Below are 19,893 nucleotides of genomic sequence, written 5' to 3' on the forward strand. Positions count from 1 at the left end.
TACAAAGGCTGGTCTCGCCTACACCAATCAGCCGCCGAAGCCCAACCAGGCTCTGTCTGGGAGCCCCGGCGACCCGGGCCTCGGGCTTGGCTAGGGCTACCCCCAAGTCCTCTCAGACTACGGAAGATTCCACCCCCTGACATAACATCATGGTGGCGGTCGAACAAGCCTCAGTCCAGCCTGTGGGATGGGCCCTCAGCTAAACCTTCCTCGCTCTCTTCGACTGAAAATGTCTGGCTAGATGGGTGGCGCAGGCATCTGGACACGGGGACTTCCTGGAGTACCATCTCAGGTTCAACCACCCTCCAAGTGCTATCAAACTTGCCTTGTGGTTCAACGATCTTCAGAGGCCATTGCCTGAGATTCCACCTTTCGTCCTTCAGTAACCCTATGACACGGCGTCTGGACCCCACAGCCTTTTGGCACTCGCACCGACTGTTTGAGAACAGGAGAATACAACTCGAGCTTTACGGCTCAGCCCGAGATGAACAGAGGGAGCGAACTATTCCCATCAACGCCACCCTGTCTCCTCCCCTCGCTTGATACAACAAACCCAAGGCCTTCACCCCCTCTAGCGACTCGTGGTCAGATCCAGAGCTATCTAGTTTGGATGTTCACTTTCTCCGCATCTAACCCCATTCCCCATTCTCCTTCATGATATCATCTCACAGCAACACACTGGTTGTTTTTTTTTTTTTTCACGTGTATACAGTGCAGTCTAAGCAGCCCATAAACACGTCTTGCCCGCCGCCATTGTGGGCATGACCAGGCTCCCTCAAGGGTGAGACGGGTCGAAAATGCAATTCAATCCAATTCAATAATCCCTGACGTGTTCAGGACTCTTAAGCAAGTAGTATAGAAGTGCTAGTGTCCTCTGTGAATTCAACACCGCGTTGTGCTCTGGTTGCATTTTTGGCACAATGGTTTTCATATCGACGACCGCCTTGATCAGTGACAACAGATCTTTGGCCCAGGAAGTCATTAGATAAGCCTGACCTAATCGATCAAAAAAAAGTTTGAGAAGAGAGAGCGTGTATTCTTGATTGTTGACGTTATTGCTAAGATTATCAAGATAGCTTATAGCATCCATGCGATGCTGTGACACAGATAAGAGGGAAGGGTGGGTTTGCAGTCACACGAACATCTTCCTTCCCGTTGATGCAGCAACACCATTTTCCCCTCGTGACAAATCTATCTTCCTCAAAACACAGAAGCCATCTCTGAGGGTTGTCATGATAGCTTTAGCCATGGAAGCGTTCGCGTTGGCTCCCAACCTGTCGATTTCAGTCCCACTCTGCTGGAAGGCCGCCAAGGCATGTGGCAGGTAGGCTCTGAGCTTCGTCCAGCAGAGACTTAGGGTTGACCGAACCAAAGGTCGCGTAAAAGATGCCGCTCAAATGTCTGATTGCTTCTTTCTTCTTCTTTGCCACATAAGACTGTGTCTGCAGCCATACTCGCGTGGCCCGGTGAGCCAATCTATGATATCATAGATCTCCCCATCATCAGGTCCGTCTCTGCAAGCTTCGTTGTCGTCAATGTGAATGTTCAGGAGGACTGAAGGCGAAACAGTCTTCATTTATAACGAATGATTGGCGTTGACATTATTTGGAGAATTGCGTTCTAGAGCTGGCTCAGACCCTCTTTTGCCAGTTTTCTTGCGTTATATAAGAAAGTCGTATCTCACTGATGTCTACACTGCACGCTTTCGAAGAGAATAGGGGTTAAGTAGAAGCGAATTTGGAATGGCTTCTAAATCGGTGAGTGCGATAAATTCCAGAAGATCCACAGCCTCCTTGTCATTCTTCTCTTTAGACTTGCGAAGTTATCAAACTTTACCAGCCATGTCTTGCCCCTGGATTTGTAACTCTCCAATTAGGTATCGAGTCAAATTATTCCTGGTGGAAATCTTTGAGGTAATTCGAGGTATTCACTAATTGTGATATCAGCATCCTTGATATATCGCACCGCAAACTTATTTGCCATTTGATGATGCTCGATCTCACGTAACAGCTCAACTCCATGTTGATTGCAATTGTCAGGGTTCAACTTCTGCGAGTCAATTGATGTAACGGGTGACTTGGTCTGGTGCAGTCAGAAGTCGACAATGGGTCAAATGGGTTAGATGATGGCCATTGACGATGTGGGGTGCACAACGAAGTCAATTGATACTTGTAATAATTTTTCTTGGTCCTCAGTGTCCTTGTGTTGGGGAGAGGAAAAGCAAGAGAAGTCCATCGTGTCCGACTAGCTTCCTTTATGAAATCTTCTCAACCATCCGGTTCATTCTTTTCGGTCATACGTCTTCCAGATATCTCCTGGGGTCAACCACGGGTTCGTGCCGCTCACAATCATTCTATCTCCGACGTCCCTTGTGTTTGGCAGTCAGGATACCCATTTTACTTGGACTGCCGTGTCTGTGTGACAGTGGGCGCGGCAAGAAAGCCGATCGACCAGCTGAGGATGCCCAACTGCTGACAAGCAAGTACGTAGCTTTCCGCCTACTTGAGCCGATGGTTTGTAATTAAGCGGATCGCGTGAGTTGAATATATGATTGGAAGGATCAGGACCGCGCGCCGATGCTCCTATGCGGGTCTCGAACAAGTTACGTACTTGCCAAACTGTTGCATAAGGGTGGCTGCCTGGTTTCTCCTAAGCAGACTTTGTAGCGGGGCTTTAGACCTGCAGTATTCATTAGAGAGTTAGTGGCACTGAGACAACGACGCAGGAGCTCATTTACAGCAGAAAGAGACGGCAGAAATTTTGAAAAGCAGAGCTTACTATATCAAAATAGTTAAGAATTACTAGCACTGTACTATAGTTAAATATATGTGATTGATAACATCCTAGAGTCCGGCTTGTATACCTACCTGTACCTGTATCTGCAGACCTTCCCTCTCTTTGGAATACTAAGCACACGAGCCAAGCGCATAAGCCCAAAGAACAAGGGGTGTGTTACCGTACTGTTTAACAGTCTCTACTCTGTACGAGCATGCTGTTTTTGGTTCCAAGAACTAAGCTTAAAAGGCGCAGTTTTTGGGTCAAGAGAACAATATTTTATCTAACCACACCTTCTCTCCTTCCACTGTCCACTGAAGTTGTGCCTCTTCTCCCTGTGATTAACCTCCACATCTGCTTCTCTATCGGATCACTTTGTCTTACGATTCAAAAATCTGTCGCAAGAGACACCATTGTTTTGACGGAGTCCAACATCAAGCAGACACTTACCCTCCTGAAGGCTTTTCTAACCCAACAGTAACAACACTCATTGGGCCTTGAGCATCTAATCATTGAGGCAGTTGCCCGTTCACGACAGTGTCTGCTTACATACCCAAACACAAAATGCCACCCGACTACACAGACTGTTGCGGCTGTTCCCTTAGCCAACCAGACACTTCCACCCCTCGAGAAGGCTGTATCAGCGTGCTCATCAACTTATTGGCGATACCAGGAGCTTCCTGACTTGAACCTGAATCCTGATGCGGCGGGTTGATCCTCAACGCAAACAGTTTCCCTTACCCCTTTGGACATCACAAGCGTGCATTAACTCCCCATCCCCAGTGTAACAGTAAACATGTTAATCTGGTTCTCCCTCCCATGCCACTCCACAGCTGTAGACCCATCATAGCCGTATTAAGCGTCGCCGGGCGGGCGTGCACTGTGCGCTGGTTGGCGTCGGCTCAACCCAAGACGTAACTGCGTTGTCGTTATTCCAAGCAGTTCACGGGTCCTTCGTTCCTCACGCCACTCAGCCAGGACATTTATGAGAGCAAAGGGGGGGTTGTCCTCAAGGAGCATCTTGCTCGTCTTTTGAAGACATGTCCCATGAGTTTCATTGCTTCTGAAACGCGCTCCTCTTTGGAGCATGCCTTTATCAGAACAAGTTAAGCAACGAGGATGTCCAGGTGTTCTTCTGGGAGGATAGGCTGTTGAACCTCCGACGCTGACTGGACAAGGGTGACGACCTGTTAGGTTTGACCATTGCGGAGACACACAGATGCGAGCTCTCATTGGAGCAGGAAGACGCGGGTGTACTTTGGAGACAGGGCCTTTTGTTTGGCAATGAACAAAGTGTTGTAGAGGCTTGATGGCTTTGTAGAGCTGGCTGTTGTTGCGGCATGTGCATGCAACTTGTTGTTGAGAAATGCAGATATGTTGCTTGACCACCTCAAAATTCTAGGCATTTTGCTTTTCAAGCCACTCAGCCAAGTACTCATTCAACTTCTTTATCTGCGACCGTCCGGTTGATATTTTGGAGTCCAGGTATGGATTGTGTCTACAAGGAGATCAATCGCTTTCCCAATCTCGCCCGCTTCATAGTAAGCTTTTGCAAGGTTGCATCTCGTCTCAAAGAGGAAGTCACTGAGTTCCGGCTAGTTGTGTTTTCTGGCGATGTTGATGATGTCTTCGTAGATGTCGATAGCCTTTAGGCATTGACCACGTGAACGATACAGCCATGCCAGGTGATACCTTGGCCACAGGACTTCAGGGCGATGAGAGGGATATCTCTGCTTTTGGATGTCTATAATCGATTGGAACATGTCCATTGCTTTGTCCTCTTGGCCATCTTCGTGATAGGCCCAAGCAAGACATTGTCTTGAGGTCAGAAGAGCATCGTTATGGGCCGGGTATAGCTTGCTTAGGCCTTCGATAACAGATGTCCAGATTTTGATGGACTCTTTTGTTTGTCTGCTTTGATCGTAGGCCTTTGCACGGTAATTCTTCTTCAAGGCATATCGTGGATGTGTTTTCTCATAGTTATCAATTACGACCTTAAAAAGATCGATCGCCTACTTCAACTGATTCTTTTTCCAATAATTGTAGGCAAGATTAAACTTTATCTTCATATTCATGGTATGTGAAGGAGGATATGTTTTCTCAGCAACTTTCCTCATGTGGACTAGAAGATCAATGGCAGCTTGCACGTTACCAGTCTCTCGATATGCCGCTGCTAGGTAGATCTGTGCCTGCAAGAGCCGCAGATCACTTTCCGGGAGTGTTCTCTTCCTAATGTCAACCAATTCCTGGCAGACACCTAGCGATTTCTCCATTTGGCCATTTGCGTGATAGGACAAGGCAAGGAAATCTAGAGATAAGATAAAACGCTGGTCTTCTTGTCGATGTATCTTCCTTTGCCGTTCAATAATCGATGTAAGAAGTTCGATGTCCTGGTCAGGTTTTCCGGTCTCGCAGTATACTTTCCCCTAAATGTGCCTGTGATGCGAGAAGTAGAGGGTGATCTTCGGGCCATAGTTCTTTCTGCATATCGACGATGGTTGTCAGCAGTTCAAGAGCTTCTTTATGACGATTTGAGTGTCGATATGCCCATGCTAAATTGTTGCAGAGTTCAAACGTGGGCTTGTCGTGATTCACCTCAAAAGGCTTGTGCAGACCGAGTTCCTCGTAGCACTCGATCGCCTCTGACCACCTCGAGTCCGTCTTGAAGGCATCGCCAACACGGGCAAGTAGAGTGGCTCTTTCGACTCCATAGTTGCCCTTACTCTCCCACAGAATGTGCATGGCATGTGGGAGAAGTGGTCTCCACGTCCAATAGTTCTCCCAATAAGGCTTCGGCAAGACCTAGCAAAGATGCCGAATTGCTTGTTCTCTCTGCGATTCCAGCTCATTACGACCTTCCAGCCACATTTGTGTTGCCATCTGAACTTGCTTTTGTGTATCAAAAATGTTGCTTTTCTCACGGTTTGAAAGAAATCCATAGCGACATAATGTCCAGATAGCGGATTGTTGGTGTTGTTGCCCTCCAAGTGAAGGAAATAGTCTTCCAGGAATGTCTTTGGGCTCAATAAGGGATATAAAATGCCAATAGCTCGATAGCAGCTTGATCAGAATCGTGTTCTGATTGACCTATTCGATTGATTGACATCGCCCATGTCATAACAACAGCACCTTGGAGCAAAGGAGAGTTGTAAGAGCCTACGTGTCGAAGGTGCTCCAAGTAAGTGCCGACCGTAATGTAGTTTGTGACAATATAGCCTGCGGCAACCTTGATGGCTGCTGGGAGATACTCAAGTTCCCTCACGAGTTCTGCTCCATTGGTTTGGAAGTCGTCAGAGTCACCTTCATCTTTATGGATCAGCGACCTCAACAGCTGGGTCGCTTCTTCTTTGCTCATTACCCCAAGCTTGAGGACGTTTCTGCCACTGTTTGCGGCTGCCCATGCAACTTCCCAAAACCTGGTCGTGAACAAGACCATACGGCCCTTATCTTCCCAAGGGAGATACTGCCAGATCCCCCGGTATTGAGACGAGCTGGTTGGGATCTCTGTGGACCCAAAGACAGCCTGAGCATCATCGGCAATATCCACCACCAAGAGCCATTTCCCTGATTTTTCTGACATAAGATAACGTCTTACAGCTTCCAAAAGACCCCGATTATGGCTGTCATGCTCATCAAGGGCCGATGCATGCAGAGGTGTGTCTCCTCCGTCAGAAAGCTGGAATGGCTGGCTTAACTCCTTGTAGGAGTCGTAGGATTCAGGTCAAGCTTGCCAGCAATTTCCCTGTAGCTTTGCACAAAAACCTGCCAACTGGCGGCGGAAACCAGAAGACAGAAATGTCTGACAAAATTGGATCCTCACTGTCCTTGATCGAATAGGAGAGCTGCAAGGCAACTTGAGTCTTGCCAACACCGGGCGTGCCAACAATAACAGCCCGGTAGGCTTGTTGGGTATCATAGAGCATCTCCATGAGTTGTGTGAGAATTGGCTCACGACCAACGAATTCCGTGTTTTTAGGTTCGCGAATGATGTAGTGGGGTCCAAGTCGGCGTTCCGGAGTGGTCTCTTCAAGGGAAAAAGAGTGAGTTAGCCAGCTTCATATTGAGTATTCATCCATTTAACCAAGAAGCAGGTCGCTTAGATCCTATATACTAACCCGGTTTCGCACCCTTCACGCCCTGTATACCTTGCACATGAGCACCCGCCACGTTTGACACATATGTTCCATTACCCAGGATCAACACAGTGCCGCCTTGAGCGTCAATATTCCCAAATTTCACCTGAAAGGATCCAATTGCCTGCGTTCCAGCATTGGTTCCAGGGACAAACGTTTCCGCAGCCCCAGCCGGTGGCTCAGAGGCTGCACCAGCAGCTTGACTAGCCTGGGGCGGTTGGGCTGCTCTAGGGTTTTCTTTAGAGGGCACTAGTTGCCTGTTGCCAGCTTCAGAGACCTTCTTCCGGGGGTTAAACTCCTCTTCAGAGGCCACAGGTCCCCTTGACATAGGTCTATGGCTAGCCATCGTAGTGTCGTTCATAAGTTGGTTAAGAAGTTGATCAATGGCACCAAAGATAGACCTGTCCTGTGGATCGTTCCTATCAGAGCATCTAACAATGTCTTGGTGGTTTGCGTCGATTGTTGCGACGGTCTCAAGACTACTAGGAAGATGAAGTCTCGAGGAGAAGTCGTCCACGATCTGCCGGAGATTAAAGTTAGAAGTCAAGGGGCTCGCAGCAAAAGATGAAAGCCTGTATACCTTGTTATGTAGTCCCTTGATGCTCGAGATACCTCTCCCTTCCTGGAAGGTGTAAATCTGGATCTCTTTCTGATTGACGGTTTCGATAAAGTCCTCGTGGATCTGGCCGAGAACCTCGCTGCACTTTTCCAATCCCTTAAGGATGTACTTGGTCGAATCCAGAAAGAGAAGACTAGCTAAGTTTGCCGTAATTCCAGCCCAACAAGCGACCTTACTTCCACGATGAGGAGTTCCAAGGAAGATAATTGCCTTCGCCCGGTCACAATAGGCTATTGGCTGTTTTACTCGGCCAACCGCCTAGAGACTGGTCAGTCCAAGTTAAGATGAGTGATAATGAGGGGATATACGTATTTGACCAGAACTCCGCCTAGGCTATGCGCGACAAAGATGATTGGGTCCTAGGATATACATGCCCTGTTAGACCGAAGATAAACTGTTCATTAGCGAAGTGCCCTTACGTCGTTTTTGGAACAAAGGTCCCGATCGAGCCACCGAGCAAGGTTGTTGGCGTGCTGAGAGATAGTACTCTTGTTGTTTGCTTGATATAGACTGATTACTTTTGCATCATAACCGCATGTTTAAACTCGGGCCCTGTCCTTCAGGTCCTCGGCAAGGAAATCTTGTGGCCAGAAGACCTTTTCGCCGTTTTCCTTAACTCCTTCCCACGTCCGTTGTGGGTGCCCTCGTATACCGTGGACAAAAACGATACTACTATGAATCAGTCTTATGGCTCAATGGTCTCATACAAGGGCTGTTACTTACTTGACTTTGGCTTGACCTTTGCTAGCTGTGTCACTCGAGCTGCCAGAATCGGTAGAGCTGTCAGGGACTAGGAGTGTCAACCCGTCCCTCCTCTCTCCCTTTATTAATTCGGACGGCGTGTTTGAGAACGGATGCACCAGTCGTCTGAGGTAGTTTGACGTTCAAGTGTGAGGGCAGTCGACAGGCGACTGAGCGAGGGGGAAATATATATATTTATATACGCAACTGCAATGCGGGCTAGTGTAAGTCACCAGGCCTTCGATGAATGTCTCAGGCCGTGCCCTGAAAAATAAAGCAGTAATGAATTGGTTTGCTCAGTATAGCAGGATCAAGAAAACCTTCCCAGGAACTAACTGCCCGTTGAGCGGATAGTATATAGCTCTTCAATTCGCTATGCCGGGGAGCGATGTCAGCATGCATGCAACTGCTGTGGGTTCTGAGGCAGTGCTTTCATTTCGACCAACCACGTCTACTCGATCTCCTGCGATTGCTTTCAATGTGGTCGTCTGGTTCAAGAGACCGAGAAGGGGGAAGAACAAACGGCTGTGAGATGCTACGCCGCGTGATGAGGGCTGGGCGAGTGGTCCGTCACGGCATTGTGGTGTCAGCCTGGCCCAATAGGCAGCGTTGCGTTTACTGCATGGCTTTTGTGCATGTCATGGGAAAACGTGGATGCCTGCGTCTGCTGGGAGTTCGTCACCTGAAGTTTAAAAAAGGTTATCCTGATCGTCTTCAATCACAATGGGGACTTGGTAAGCTGGGGTATTTGCTAAGGGCTGTCCTAAGGGAAAGAGAGCTGCGAAATGAGTCTTGTATAACCTAAATGGTATCTGTCAACGGAACCTGATCAGTCGAGATCGCAGCCAAAAGATTCAGCATGGTTGGCGAGGGATTCCACAGCTACTTGCAAAGTAATTTAACAAATCAGCATTGTTTCTGATGGCAAGGTATATCCTTTGTCAGATACCGTGTAAGTCATTAGTCGGATTGTGGTCCATGGCGGAAGTTGATAAACCCGCATCGTCAGGTCCCCGAACATTGAAAGCATTAGAAGTCGATGACCTATAAGTTGCCGCTGACTCGATTTCCTTCCCTAAGTCAGAATTGTCTTTATCTTGAACATTTACTCTGGGAAACATGGCCTACAATATTTCAAGCAGCAGAAAGAAGATAAAGGTATTTCTCAAGACTTTTTGATTATCTGATTCTGAGCGAACAGAGTGTTGGTGGGGAGAGGTGAGCGCTAAGTTGTTATGGCAAAACCTGTTTAGCCGAACAACAAGCCGGCTCCCACATCTCCTCCATGACTCTCAGACAGAATGAAATGGAGAAAATACTTCTGAAGGAGATTTTTTATGCTATTATATTATGGTTGGCCATGTTTCCCATGTAAACAGGGTCTGAATATCTAGTGAAAGCCAAATTTGTTGTTTTCTCAAAGTACTGCGCTAGCAGAAGTGTCGCTTACCACAGAGCCCGTGACACCGACAAACGGCAAACGAGACTACTTGCCAGCCGAAATTTATCCATAACCAGTAAACTCTCCCCAAAGGGTTTCAGCATTCAAATTGACAAGCGCATCTCGACAGGGAGAGCAATGGACTTGATAAGTCCCTCACAATAATCTCTCTTTCACCTTGCCCCTGTATCTTTCCAATACCACATCTTATCTCGTACTAATGCGCCCTCTTCTCTCATCAAGGCGGCTCTTGCTCCGCACATACACCACAAAATCACCCTCCACAACCCAGCCAAACCACGCTCCGTCTTATAACCCTTCCCGGCTCGGCCCGACCCTGACCCTCGATCATGTACGTACCCTCACTTGCACACCTCCTAAACAATCCACATAGCAACGGAGGCCATCTTAACCTACCATTCCACGGATTCCAGTTCATCCAGCGTGCGAGGGTTCTCTCCTTCTACCGAACCATCCTCCGCAGCATACGACGCATACCCGACCCGGCAACTCGTGCAGAGACACATCGCTACGCCCGCGGCGAGTTTGAGCGGCATCGTGACGTAACCGATCTTGTTTGTGGTCTCCTCTCCCGTTGGAAGCAGCCAATTCCAACCTCAGGTGTGAGTTAGATCAGAACGAAACTCAAGACTAACATGTTGCTGCTTGATCCAAGGATCACATCCGGTATCTCTTGTCGACGGCCAAGACAGAGTTCGAGACGATGGAGAGGTACATTCAGCAGCAGTCATGAGCTGCACCACCTAATAGATATATATCACCATCACCTCAATAGTTAGACCTTCCTCTGGGGCAAAGCCTTGGTATCGTATTGTAAAGACGGGAGAGTTCCAAACCTCCCATGTGTCTCAGTCTATGCTATGCCTCTCAACCAGCCATCCTCTCCTATACATAAATCCTCATCGTAGCATTTATCGTACAAACCCAGGGTGTGCTATCACCCGAGGCCATCAGATACTGTACAACGACTTGCAACAGCTATGACTGTTGCAAGCAAGCAATCCAACCAACCAAATCCCTCGTCTTCAACTTTAACTTCCTCAAGGGAAAGGTTTCCTCCAGCCCTGGCGTTGCTTATGCCTCGGGTTGGCCGAACAAATGACGTAAAGATAGCCATTGTGCCTCTTATTGGCCTTGCGCCGGACGACCTGTGTTATCATGTTAACCTCAACAATCCCCTCTCTCTCCCCTTTCGGATTCTGATCCTACCTTGCAATGCTCACACCTCTTCTTAATCGCACTGCGCACCTTCATGCCTCTTGTCTGCACAAGCGACAGCACGCTCGGCACCAGTCCCTGCTGTACTGACGTCCTCGCAGCAGCAGGAAGCATCGGCCTGCTCGAGAAGGAGGAGGAAGTAGAAGAGAGTATCGCCTGGGAGAAACTACGCGTCTGCGCGACGACACCGGCGGGGCGGACGGCGGCAGAGGAGGAGAAGGAGAGCAGGCGCATCGACGAGGCGAGGGACCGCATGGCCGTTGCGTGCGACAAGAGCGAGGACATTTCTTTTGGAGGTGCGCGCGGTGTGCGAGGGATTGATCGATGGTGAGGTTGGAGGAGGGAGGACAGTGGCTTTCAGCAGGGGAGAAGGGTCAATCGGTTGGTTGATGGTTGTCAATCGATCGAATCGTAATGGATCAAATTCTGCGGTGGTGCCGTCGGTCGTTGTCGCCCGTCGTCGTTGTCATCGGATCCAGCCCCGTCGCAACCCGTCGTCGGAGCAGTGTCTGCAGGAATTGAGACCTTTGGGGCTCAAGCAGGGGGGCAGGCTTGAGTTCTTGGCATCACGTGGTTGGCGATTTATGCTGGGAGGAGTTGATGTTCCAGACAATGGTACGAATTACTAAAAACAAAGAACTCCCTGCGAACAAAACAAATGCTATATGATGCCTAACACATCGATTCTTGGTGAGTTGTGCGTACATAAAATCCAGTTCCAAAAATTTAAACAAGATGATGCAAAAAATCACTCAAAAATGAAAGATCAGCTCCTCCGGGAAGGCTCGAACTTCCAACCTCCTGATTAACAGTCAGACGCGCTAGCCAATTGCGCCACAGAGGATTGATGTCTGCTTGTGGCAAAGCTCAACCCTATTACTTACCATCGAAGACAACTTCGTGTTGTACAAGAGATAAACTATGCGAGAGAATACACAGCTGGACACCAAATCAAGTGTCCTAGTTGTTGACAAGCAGGTATTCGTCTCCACGACCCAGTCATGACTTGGCTCATTCATCATCTGCCTGCTTACTTGGTTGCATGCATACCTTTCTCCTAAACGCCTTCCCAATCCATATAGAATAATGATGGATGAGTTGAAACCTCTCCCTCTTTTCACCCCCCATGGCACCACTTACACTAACCCAAAACTTCCCCTAACTATGATACTGCTGCACCAGTTATACTCCTGGAGCTTTATCTACCCCTGGGTAGACACACCACGCTCCGTAATATTTCCCCCTTCCTCTTCTGCCTTTCTACATCACCCCCAGCATTCTAAGCAGCCCTTACCGCGGTGATCGCCCTCCCAGAGCTTACGCCAAGCCATTCTCCATAATCCGTACCCGCCAACCTCGGCGCCCAGCCCAAATGATTCACCTCATGCTCACTCTGCCATACTGCCACCGGCCCACGGACATAATCGTCCCTATGATGCCCGCGATGGCTCGAGTGGTGATGGTGGTGATGGTGATGATGTCCATGGCTTCCGTTGATGCTTGTGCTGCTATTGAGCAGATCCCAGATCAAAACCTGGCAGTCATCGGCGCCCGTAGCAAGGGTCCCGCGCCGCAAGGGGGACCATTCCACGCAGTTAACTGCGCCGCCGTGCCCGCGAAGCTCCAGGAGGGCCTGGCCTGGCTGGCGAACGTCGAGGATGCGGACCACGGGACTGTCTTGTGCGAAGGTAGCGAGCAGGTGAGTGTCGTGAGGGGAGGTGGCCAGACGAAGAAGGGGAGGAGGGTGTGTGAGGGTTTGTTGGGCTGTTGTAGGGGACATGCGACCTCCATTGGCATCGACTAGGGAGCATGTCAGTAACTAGAGGAAAAGGTTGTTTTTTTTAAAAAAAAAAAAGACATACCTCTATCCTCCTTGCCTGTCGGCTCGTAAATGATGGTGCTGTGCTCTAAGCTGCGCAGGTCAAACATGCGCACGCTGCCATCCTGACCGCAGCTGAGGAAGACATCGTGGCTATTAGCACACCAGCGTACGTCGTAGACCTCCTTATCGTGGGCAATAAGCTGAGTCTTAGCTGTCAACGACGGGATATCCCAGATCGTGCATGTTGTGTCGATACTCGAGGTAATAATCAGGCTGGGCTGGACGGTATTCCAGTCGAGCGACGTCAGGGGGGCAGTATGGTCGGGTGTCTTGGAGTTCGACAGCAACGCCAAAGGAGTCAGCTTCACTACATTTCTATCGCGGCCACTCCTAGATGTTATGGACGAGCCGGGGGTTTGTGGTTGAGGATCGGATGGAAGCGACCAGAGCCGCAGATGGTCACCTGAGGTCGCGAGGAGGTCGGTAGATTGCTTCTGTGCCGAGGGCGGTTCCCAGAGCAGACGGGTCACCGGGTATGAATGGGTAGCTTCAGCGATCTTCTTGAACTCCATTGTGTACTTAGATCCGCCGGGGACATAAACATCCGACGGCGTGGGCGCCAGATGTGCATCGAGGATTTGAATCTGCGCCGGTCAGCGACTGCACAGTGAAATCGCGGGTTACCCAACTCACAAAGTTATGCCCATCTTCAAGGTAGCTTGCGACAGCAAGTTTGCCGGCACTGTTGCCTTGGGGAGCCCATTTGCACCAGTCGATGGCGTAGAGGGCCCAAGGCGCGACATATTGGCTGGTGCGGGGCTTGATATTCGCCAGCGGTGAGTCCGACGATCCGGGCAGTCCGTCGGAGAGGCTTGAATCAGCGCGAGGCCGAATATCTGCCAACCCGAGCGGCCGCTGCGAGCCCGCCGAGCTGCTGTATTTGGGCTCAGTGGGCGACATGTACTGCGACGAGCTGGCGGTAGTTCCGGCGGCAGTGGGGGAATAAGGCATATAACTGGAGCTCGAAGCGGGCTCGTAGCCCGACGGACTGGAGCGTGAGTACGAAGAATGGGTCAGGGCCAGCGAAGCGGACTTGGAGGGAGACTGATGTGTCGAGTGGTAGTCGGACTGCGATTGCATGCTGGAAACTGTGGGCGGCGGGGCATTCGACGGCAGCTGAGCCTGTTGTCGCGCAGCCATGCCTCCGGGCTGCAGGACGTTTGGCACGTTTTGCAGGGCTCCGGGTTGTTGGCCGTAGCTTTGGACGGGGTCGAGCTTAATGTGTGGAGGCGGGCCGGTGGCGGCGTAGTCGCGGGGAGACTGGCCCTGGTGTTGTTGATGCTGGCTCACGTTTGGGTCCCCTTGCGACGATGAGTACGTCCCTGTTCTCCGAGACGCCTGGTACTGACTTGGCTGGTTCATTTCGCCGGCCAGACGGGTATTTCTATCGTCAATATTCTGTTGGCGCCGGGCGACACGCGGGGCCGGGGATGAGGAGCGAGCGGGCGATGCGATGGTGCCCTGGATGGTCAGGGCGGGGTGCGCGCCAAGGGTTCCCGGCGCTGTTCTTTTCGTCGTTTACAGGAGGATCACGGCGTTGATGGTGGGGCAACGCGCTTCTGCGAATGTATAATACAGCACAAAATGAAGAATGGAAGTGCTAGCTGCACGTTGAAGCGTGGGAGAGCGGGCGCGCAGGCCCCGACAGCAGTGCCGCTGTGTTATCGGCTGCTGGTGTTGCGTTGTCAGATGGAGATCTGGGTTTGAAAGCATCCAGCCATGGAGAATCAGCCAGAAGCCGAAAAACGCCCTACCACACGAGTAAAATCTGAGCTTTCGTCTGGCTGCCCAATGCAAGGCCCGGGGCCTTGCCGCAGCGAAAGCTGTGCCCAGAACGCCCAGAAAGCCGCACGGCGCTTGGCTGCCATCAGAAGTTGCACGTCGCCAGGTGCCCGCGGCTGCTGGTGGGGCAGCGTTTGTGTGATATTACATTGTTACATTACATGTTGTAAAAGGGATGCACACGTTACTGCACTGTAAGCGCGGAGCCGCGGTATCGTTGCCCCTCCATTTCTCAAACAACAATGAGTGTTGACGACCATTAAACCAAGGAGAGTTAGGCATAGTTGGGATTGGAACATTTGAGGTCAGCTGTCAGTTTGACTTCTCTTGGCAACAACAATGCCAGTGTATTGACAACATTGCCCCAGGTTTCACCTATCCTCGATTCGGTCATGCTTAACCGAGGCTCCAAGCTTGAGACGGCACATCGTACAACACCAACATCATATCGACACCACAATTCAAATTGATATTTCTCAACTGACAATTAGTTCTCTCATTCCACTTAACTAAACTTCGTTTTCTGTACAAATCTGAAGAAAATGGAAAAAACTACCCTTCCCTCACTGCTACTTCTCCCCTACCCTCCTGACCCCATCACACCAGCTTCTCTCAATGCCGCCTACCGCCCATCCCTCACAGCAGCTCTTGCCAAATTGAAGCGCCCAACTAGTGCCTCCAAGCTCATCGTCGCCGTTGTCTGTCCCATTCTCAACGGCCAATTTCTCCGATCCAAGACTCTGTCATGGCCTCGCGCCCAGAAGCTCATCTCCGGCCTCTACGGCCTCATCTCAGCCATTTGCACACAGCACTCCATCACCATCGAAATGGACGGCGGTCCCAACTCGGTCGACACAACCATCATCCTGATCGATCATGACCGCACCAGAAGCTTCACCCCCGATTACCGTCCAGAAATTATGCCCAATAACACCATCATCATCGACATGCCCACCTTCGCCAACGCCTACCACCCCTGGGAATTCATCTTTCACGTTCGCTCCGAGATTGGCTTCGAAGTCTACCAAACCTACCTGCGCTTCGCCGAGGGCAAACAAACCCTCCTTCAGGAACAGCTCATCCCCGTCGAGGGTGGACTAACCTTCAATGTGAAAACCGGACCTGCCTCTCCCCTCGCAGCACAAGCCCAATCACCCACCTACTCAGTCGTCTGTCTCGGCGGGACATTCGACTACCTCCACCCAGGACACAAGCTACTCCTGGCCGCTGGTGCGCTACTCCTTCAAATCCCTCACAAAGATGACACCCCCCTCAAACCGGCCCGGTACATCATCGGCATCACGGGCGACGAAATGCTCAAGAACAAGAAGTACGCCGAGTACGTCCAGTCATGGGAGACACGCGCACGCAACGTGTTACTTTTCCTCACTCAACTACTCGAACTCTCGGACCGGGGCTGGAAGGACGAGGGGTACGCCCGATTCCAGGAACAGGACGGTGACTTCCGGGCTACCTTCCGCAACGGGACGATCGAGGTCCAGTGCGTGCGGATTCAGGACCCGTTCGGGCCGACCATTACGGTCGAGGAGATCGGGGCGCTGGTGGTGTCAGGGGAGACGCGATCAGGTGGTCAGGCTGTGAATGATAAGCGAAAGGAACAGGGCTGGAAAATCCTGGATGTGTTTGAGGTCGATGTGCTTGAGGCCGAGGATGTGTCGGCGTCAGCGGCTGGGACGCCTACCAAGACAGAAAACTACGAGTCTAAGATTAGCAGTACTGCGATTAGGCAGCAGAGGGCGAGGGCTGGAAGCAGAACCAAGATTTGAGCATGACACAAGAGTTAGAAGAGTTTAATGAGTAATGAATATCAATCATGACTGAGAGTAGCATGTCGATGGTTGAGGATTTTGTAGCGCTACTTCTGGACTGCGGAGCCACTGAGGTTGATGAGACAACAAGAGTCCAGCGGCCAACGAGGTCGAGTCCAGATGTTGACAAGGTACCACTCGAGGGCTCCCTGATCCTAGACCATCGCTTTGAATTCTCGGCCACTGCTCCCAAATAAATCCTGCATCGAAGATCTTAGACCAACGTTACCCGACATTCACAAACAAAGCATACAAATTCGCCAGGACACCAAGATCGAATTCGTCAATCCGCCGACGCAGGCGTATTTTTTTTCTAACTACGCTGCGATTCGATGCGGCTTACACACAGGCAGACAACAAGCAAAAAGAAACTCTTTGCTTAGAGCTTCTGCATGGCAGCGATATCGGTAGACTGGACGTAGTCCTCGAACCCCTGGATCTCCTCCTGAAGCTCATCGAGAGAGACCTTCTCGTCCTCAACGACGAGGTTGATCTGGAGCTTCTTGACACCGAAGCCAACGGGGACGAGCTTACTGGCACCCCAGACAAGGCCATCCTTCTCAATGCCACGGACAGCAGCCTCCATGGCAACGAGATCAGTCTCATCATCTGGGTCAGGTTAGTCCATGCTACCCTTTGAAAAAGGGGGATGGGGAAAACGCACCCCAAGGCTTGACGTCGAGAGTGACAAGCGACTTGGCAATAACCTTGGGCTTGGCAGCCTTCTTTCTGTTGTACTCAGCCAGGCGCTCGGCCTTGAGACGCTCAGCCTCAGCATCCTCCTCCTCGTCGCTGCCGAAGAGGTCGATGTCCTCATCACCGCCCTCCTCATTTTCCTTGGGCTGGACAGTCACGTCGACGGTCTCGGGGCCGTAGGCGCTGATGGGCTTGCTGGCATCGCCGGGGAGGGTGGCGAACTCATCCTCAAACGAGGCGATGTGCTTGTACCAACGAGCAGCGTTGGGGTACTTCTCAGCATCAGGAGCGCCGCTGAGGGCTTTGTAGACGGCAACATCGGCCTGAGAGGCAGAGTGGCTATCAGGGGGCTTCTGTCAGCGCGCTCTGTCTAGCATGATTGAAGCTCCAAAAAAATACAGGCGAAGTCGATAAAACCGAAACCATCAGGCGGGGGTGTCAGAGTTGCACCGAAGTGCGCATTGTATTAATCATTTGCAGGTCTTGAGGCTGCTCAGCAACACGGACCATGGGGTGATCATCATCGGGCAAGATGGAACGGGAGGAAATGATGACAGCTGGAAATAGCATACCCCTCAATGTAGGAGCGAGTGAGAACCCAGCTCTCAAGAGCTGTGATTTGAAACAAAGTCAGTCATCAAGCGCTAATTCACGATTGCGCGAGGGGTTCTAGGGGAACGAAAACTTACCGGCAAGGCCGGCGTCGGTGGTCAGATCGGTGAAGCCCATTTTGGATGTGAGTTTGTCACGAAGAGCAAAGGACAGGGACGGCAGGCGAAGGAGCTGGGTTGACGGAGGTTCAATGAAGGTCGCACAAGAGAAGTTGGCGGGGTAAGAAAATCTTTTGGTGTTTTTATTATGGGACTCGGTTTGGTCGCAGCGGGGGGGTTGATCCTGTACCGTTGCCCCGCACTCAAGGTGGCCTGAGGCAAGCAGCCCTGCCTCAAGGCCCACGATGTGAAAGAAAGCTTATCGCTCGCGACTACTGGTTGCATAAGGCCCCACCTTGCCCCTCCCCCTCCATCTGCCTCGCGGGGCTGAGATGGGCCAATTTATGATTTTCATGCGAGGGGCAATGGTTCTCAGCTTCCGTTTTGTAACAGAGCTTCCCTCCTGGGCTTGGGTGAGTTCGCTCTGATGATAGACATCCGTTTTGGGCCCATGACTCAGTGCCTTTATAAACAGACACTGTTCTCTCAACCTGGCCTTTTAACAATAAACCGGACAACTATCGTAGACATGCCCAATTGACACTTTCATGGCATGTAGACAATATAAAAAAACCAGTGAACCACTTGTGCCGAATGCTTTGTCGTGATTGCCTCATCTCTGCCACAGCTGCAACAAACTTACCGCACCACAATCACTCGTCTTCTTCGGGAGGACCCTGATCAAGAGCACTCAGATCTGGCACCCAGCCCTTAGGCTTCTCACTGCCCCGTATGATCCAGTCATACCCCAACCGCTCAACTTTCTGCACAGACTGTCTGGTCACCTCCAGCTTCTTCTCCCACTGAAACCGACTGCCCCCGCCTACAGGTAACATCTCGAAGAAGCTGCCCAAGTCGTGCATATCTTGAAGGATGGTGCGCGGCTCGTCACCACTAGTGCTTGACTCTGACCCGGCCAGCACACCCGTAAGCGCCAGAGTCGTGGTAGCAAACCGCATCATCTCTCCTGTAAGATCGAAAATGCCGTAGAGGTAGTCATCCTGGGTCAGGGAGACGGTCGCCGGTGGGTCGGGTTTTGTTGCGTCGGCCTGTTTGGGGCCGTCTGCCGCGTCCGTCATGACCTGGTCCTCTGAGGACGTGGCCACAGCAGCGATGCCCTGCCGGGTGAGATCCTCGACTGTGGCACATAGGTCCTCGTAGCGGATGAGAGTTTGGGTCTTGAGGTAGTGGGCAAAGGTGAGGGCCTCGACAAGCTCTTCAAGGCACATCAAAGACCGGGAGTAGCGGTAGCGGTTGAGACCTTGGATCTCAGGGGCGAGAGCTGCCAGCAATTTGGCAATTTCTGCTAGGCGGGCATCGACCTCGTCCTGGATGTTTTTGGGGAGCTGGGGCTCGATTTTGCGTACCCTGGGAAAGAGTCAGCCATGCTCTTTTGAATTAACTGAAAATATTCGAAGGGCGTACCGTTGCAGGGAGAAAATGCTAATCTCAGTCAGCGCTGATTCAGATGAAAGGTATCATCTTATAAGTAGCTCACATTTTCTTGCTCAGGGCTGTAATATCACGAGACAGCTTGACGATGCGCTCGCGGCGATCATGGTGCTCATCGAGTTCATCACGAAGCCGTTCGAACATGGGCGTGAATGCATTTCTTGCCGGCGCAGGGTGAGCCGGCTTGGGCCCGTCCCTCTTTAGTTTACCACTCCAGTCGCGCTTGACCCCAGACATGTTGAAAATTCAGAGAATTATACAAAACTGGAACTGAGTATTGTACACTTTAAATGGTGAAGCTCAATTGAGATGTTGGATAAAATGAAGTCTGCAAAATGAAAACGGACGAATGAACGTCGAGGATCGAATGCTGTGGAGACAACATGGGTCCTAACAGGGGGTTCGAGACCTTGAAGCCTTGGTCGTTGGTCAGGGGTTTCACTAAAAACAACACCTCAACATCCACATCATCAACATGCAATCATCAGATGTCCGTGAAAACCACAAGGATATCCAGATCAATTGATGAACTAAGGATTTCCTGAGAATTTTGCACGTTGAGTTGTGCAAAACCCTAGTCTGTTGTCAGATTTA

General features: G+C 50.9%; 6 protein-coding genes and 1 non-coding gene across 7 annotated transcripts; 2 read left to right on the forward strand and 5 right to left on the reverse strand.

The window, feature by feature from the left end:
• Positions 1 to 5,201: 5,201 nt before the first annotated feature.
• Positions 5,202 to 8,064, reverse strand: CTHT_0047730 (uncharacterized protein; the record flags this gene model as incomplete). The annotated part of the gene is made up of 7 exons (XM_006695076.1): positions 5,202 to 5,256; positions 5,351 to 5,577; positions 5,936 to 6,339; positions 6,596 to 6,799; positions 6,891 to 7,428; positions 7,489 to 7,660; positions 8,060 to 8,064. The coding sequence occupies 7 exons, from the start codon at positions 8,062 to 8,064 to the stop codon at positions 5,202 to 5,204; spliced, it is 1,605 nt and encodes a 534-aa protein (XP_006695139.1).
• A 2,918-nt stretch (positions 8,065 to 10,982) lies between these two features.
• On the forward strand, positions 10,983 to 11,279 carry CTHT_0047740 (uncharacterized protein; the record flags this gene model as incomplete). The annotated part of the gene is made up of 1 exon (XM_006695077.1): positions 10,983 to 11,279. The coding sequence occupies one exon, from the start codon at positions 10,983 to 10,985 to the stop codon at positions 11,277 to 11,279; it is 297 nt and encodes a 98-aa protein (XP_006695140.1).
• A 439-nt stretch (positions 11,280 to 11,718) lies between these two features.
• On the reverse strand, positions 11,719 to 11,792 carry CTHT_0047750. The gene has a single exon. It is a non-coding gene; the product is annotated as a tRNA-Asn (tRNA).
• Positions 11,793 to 12,227: 435 nt separating this feature from the next.
• Positions 12,228 to 14,192, reverse strand: CTHT_0047760 (putative WD repeat protein; the record flags this gene model as incomplete). The annotated part of the gene is made up of 3 exons (XM_006695078.1): positions 12,228 to 12,748; positions 12,811 to 13,414; positions 13,464 to 14,192. 3 exons carry the CDS (start codon positions 14,190 to 14,192, stop codon positions 12,228 to 12,230), a joined length of 1,854 nt encoding a protein of 617 aa, XP_006695141.1.
• A 962-nt stretch (positions 14,193 to 15,154) lies between these two features.
• Positions 15,155 to 16,399, forward strand: CTHT_0047770 (pantetheine-phosphate adenylyltransferase-like protein; the record flags this gene model as incomplete). Its single annotated transcript, XM_006695079.1, has 1 exon — positions 15,155 to 16,399. One exon carries the CDS (start codon positions 15,155 to 15,157, stop codon positions 16,397 to 16,399), a length of 1,245 nt encoding a protein of 414 aa, XP_006695142.1.
• A 421-nt stretch (positions 16,400 to 16,820) lies between these two features.
• Positions 16,821 to 17,866, reverse strand: CTHT_0047780 (elongation factor 1-beta-like protein; the record flags this gene model as incomplete). The annotated part of the gene is made up of 4 exons (XM_006695080.1): positions 16,821 to 17,050; positions 17,106 to 17,476; positions 17,710 to 17,749; positions 17,827 to 17,866. 4 exons carry the CDS (start codon positions 17,864 to 17,866, stop codon positions 16,821 to 16,823), a joined length of 681 nt encoding a protein of 226 aa, XP_006695143.1.
• Positions 17,867 to 18,500: 634 nt separating this feature from the next.
• Positions 18,501 to 19,536, reverse strand: CTHT_0047790 (uncharacterized protein; the record flags this gene model as incomplete). The annotated part of the gene is made up of 3 exons (XM_006695081.1): positions 18,501 to 19,215; positions 19,273 to 19,290; positions 19,346 to 19,536. The coding sequence occupies 3 exons, from the start codon at positions 19,534 to 19,536 to the stop codon at positions 18,501 to 18,503; spliced, it is 924 nt and encodes a 307-aa protein (XP_006695144.1).
• Between the last annotated feature and the right edge of the window lie 357 nt (positions 19,537 to 19,893).

This window comes from Thermochaetoides thermophila (assembly GCF_000221225.1).
Source record: "Thermochaetoides thermophila DSM 1495 unplaced genomic scaffold scf7180000011819, whole genome shotgun sequence".
In the NCBI taxonomy this organism is placed as follows: Eukaryota; Fungi; Ascomycota; class Sordariomycetes; order Sordariales; family Chaetomiaceae; genus Thermochaetoides; species Thermochaetoides thermophila.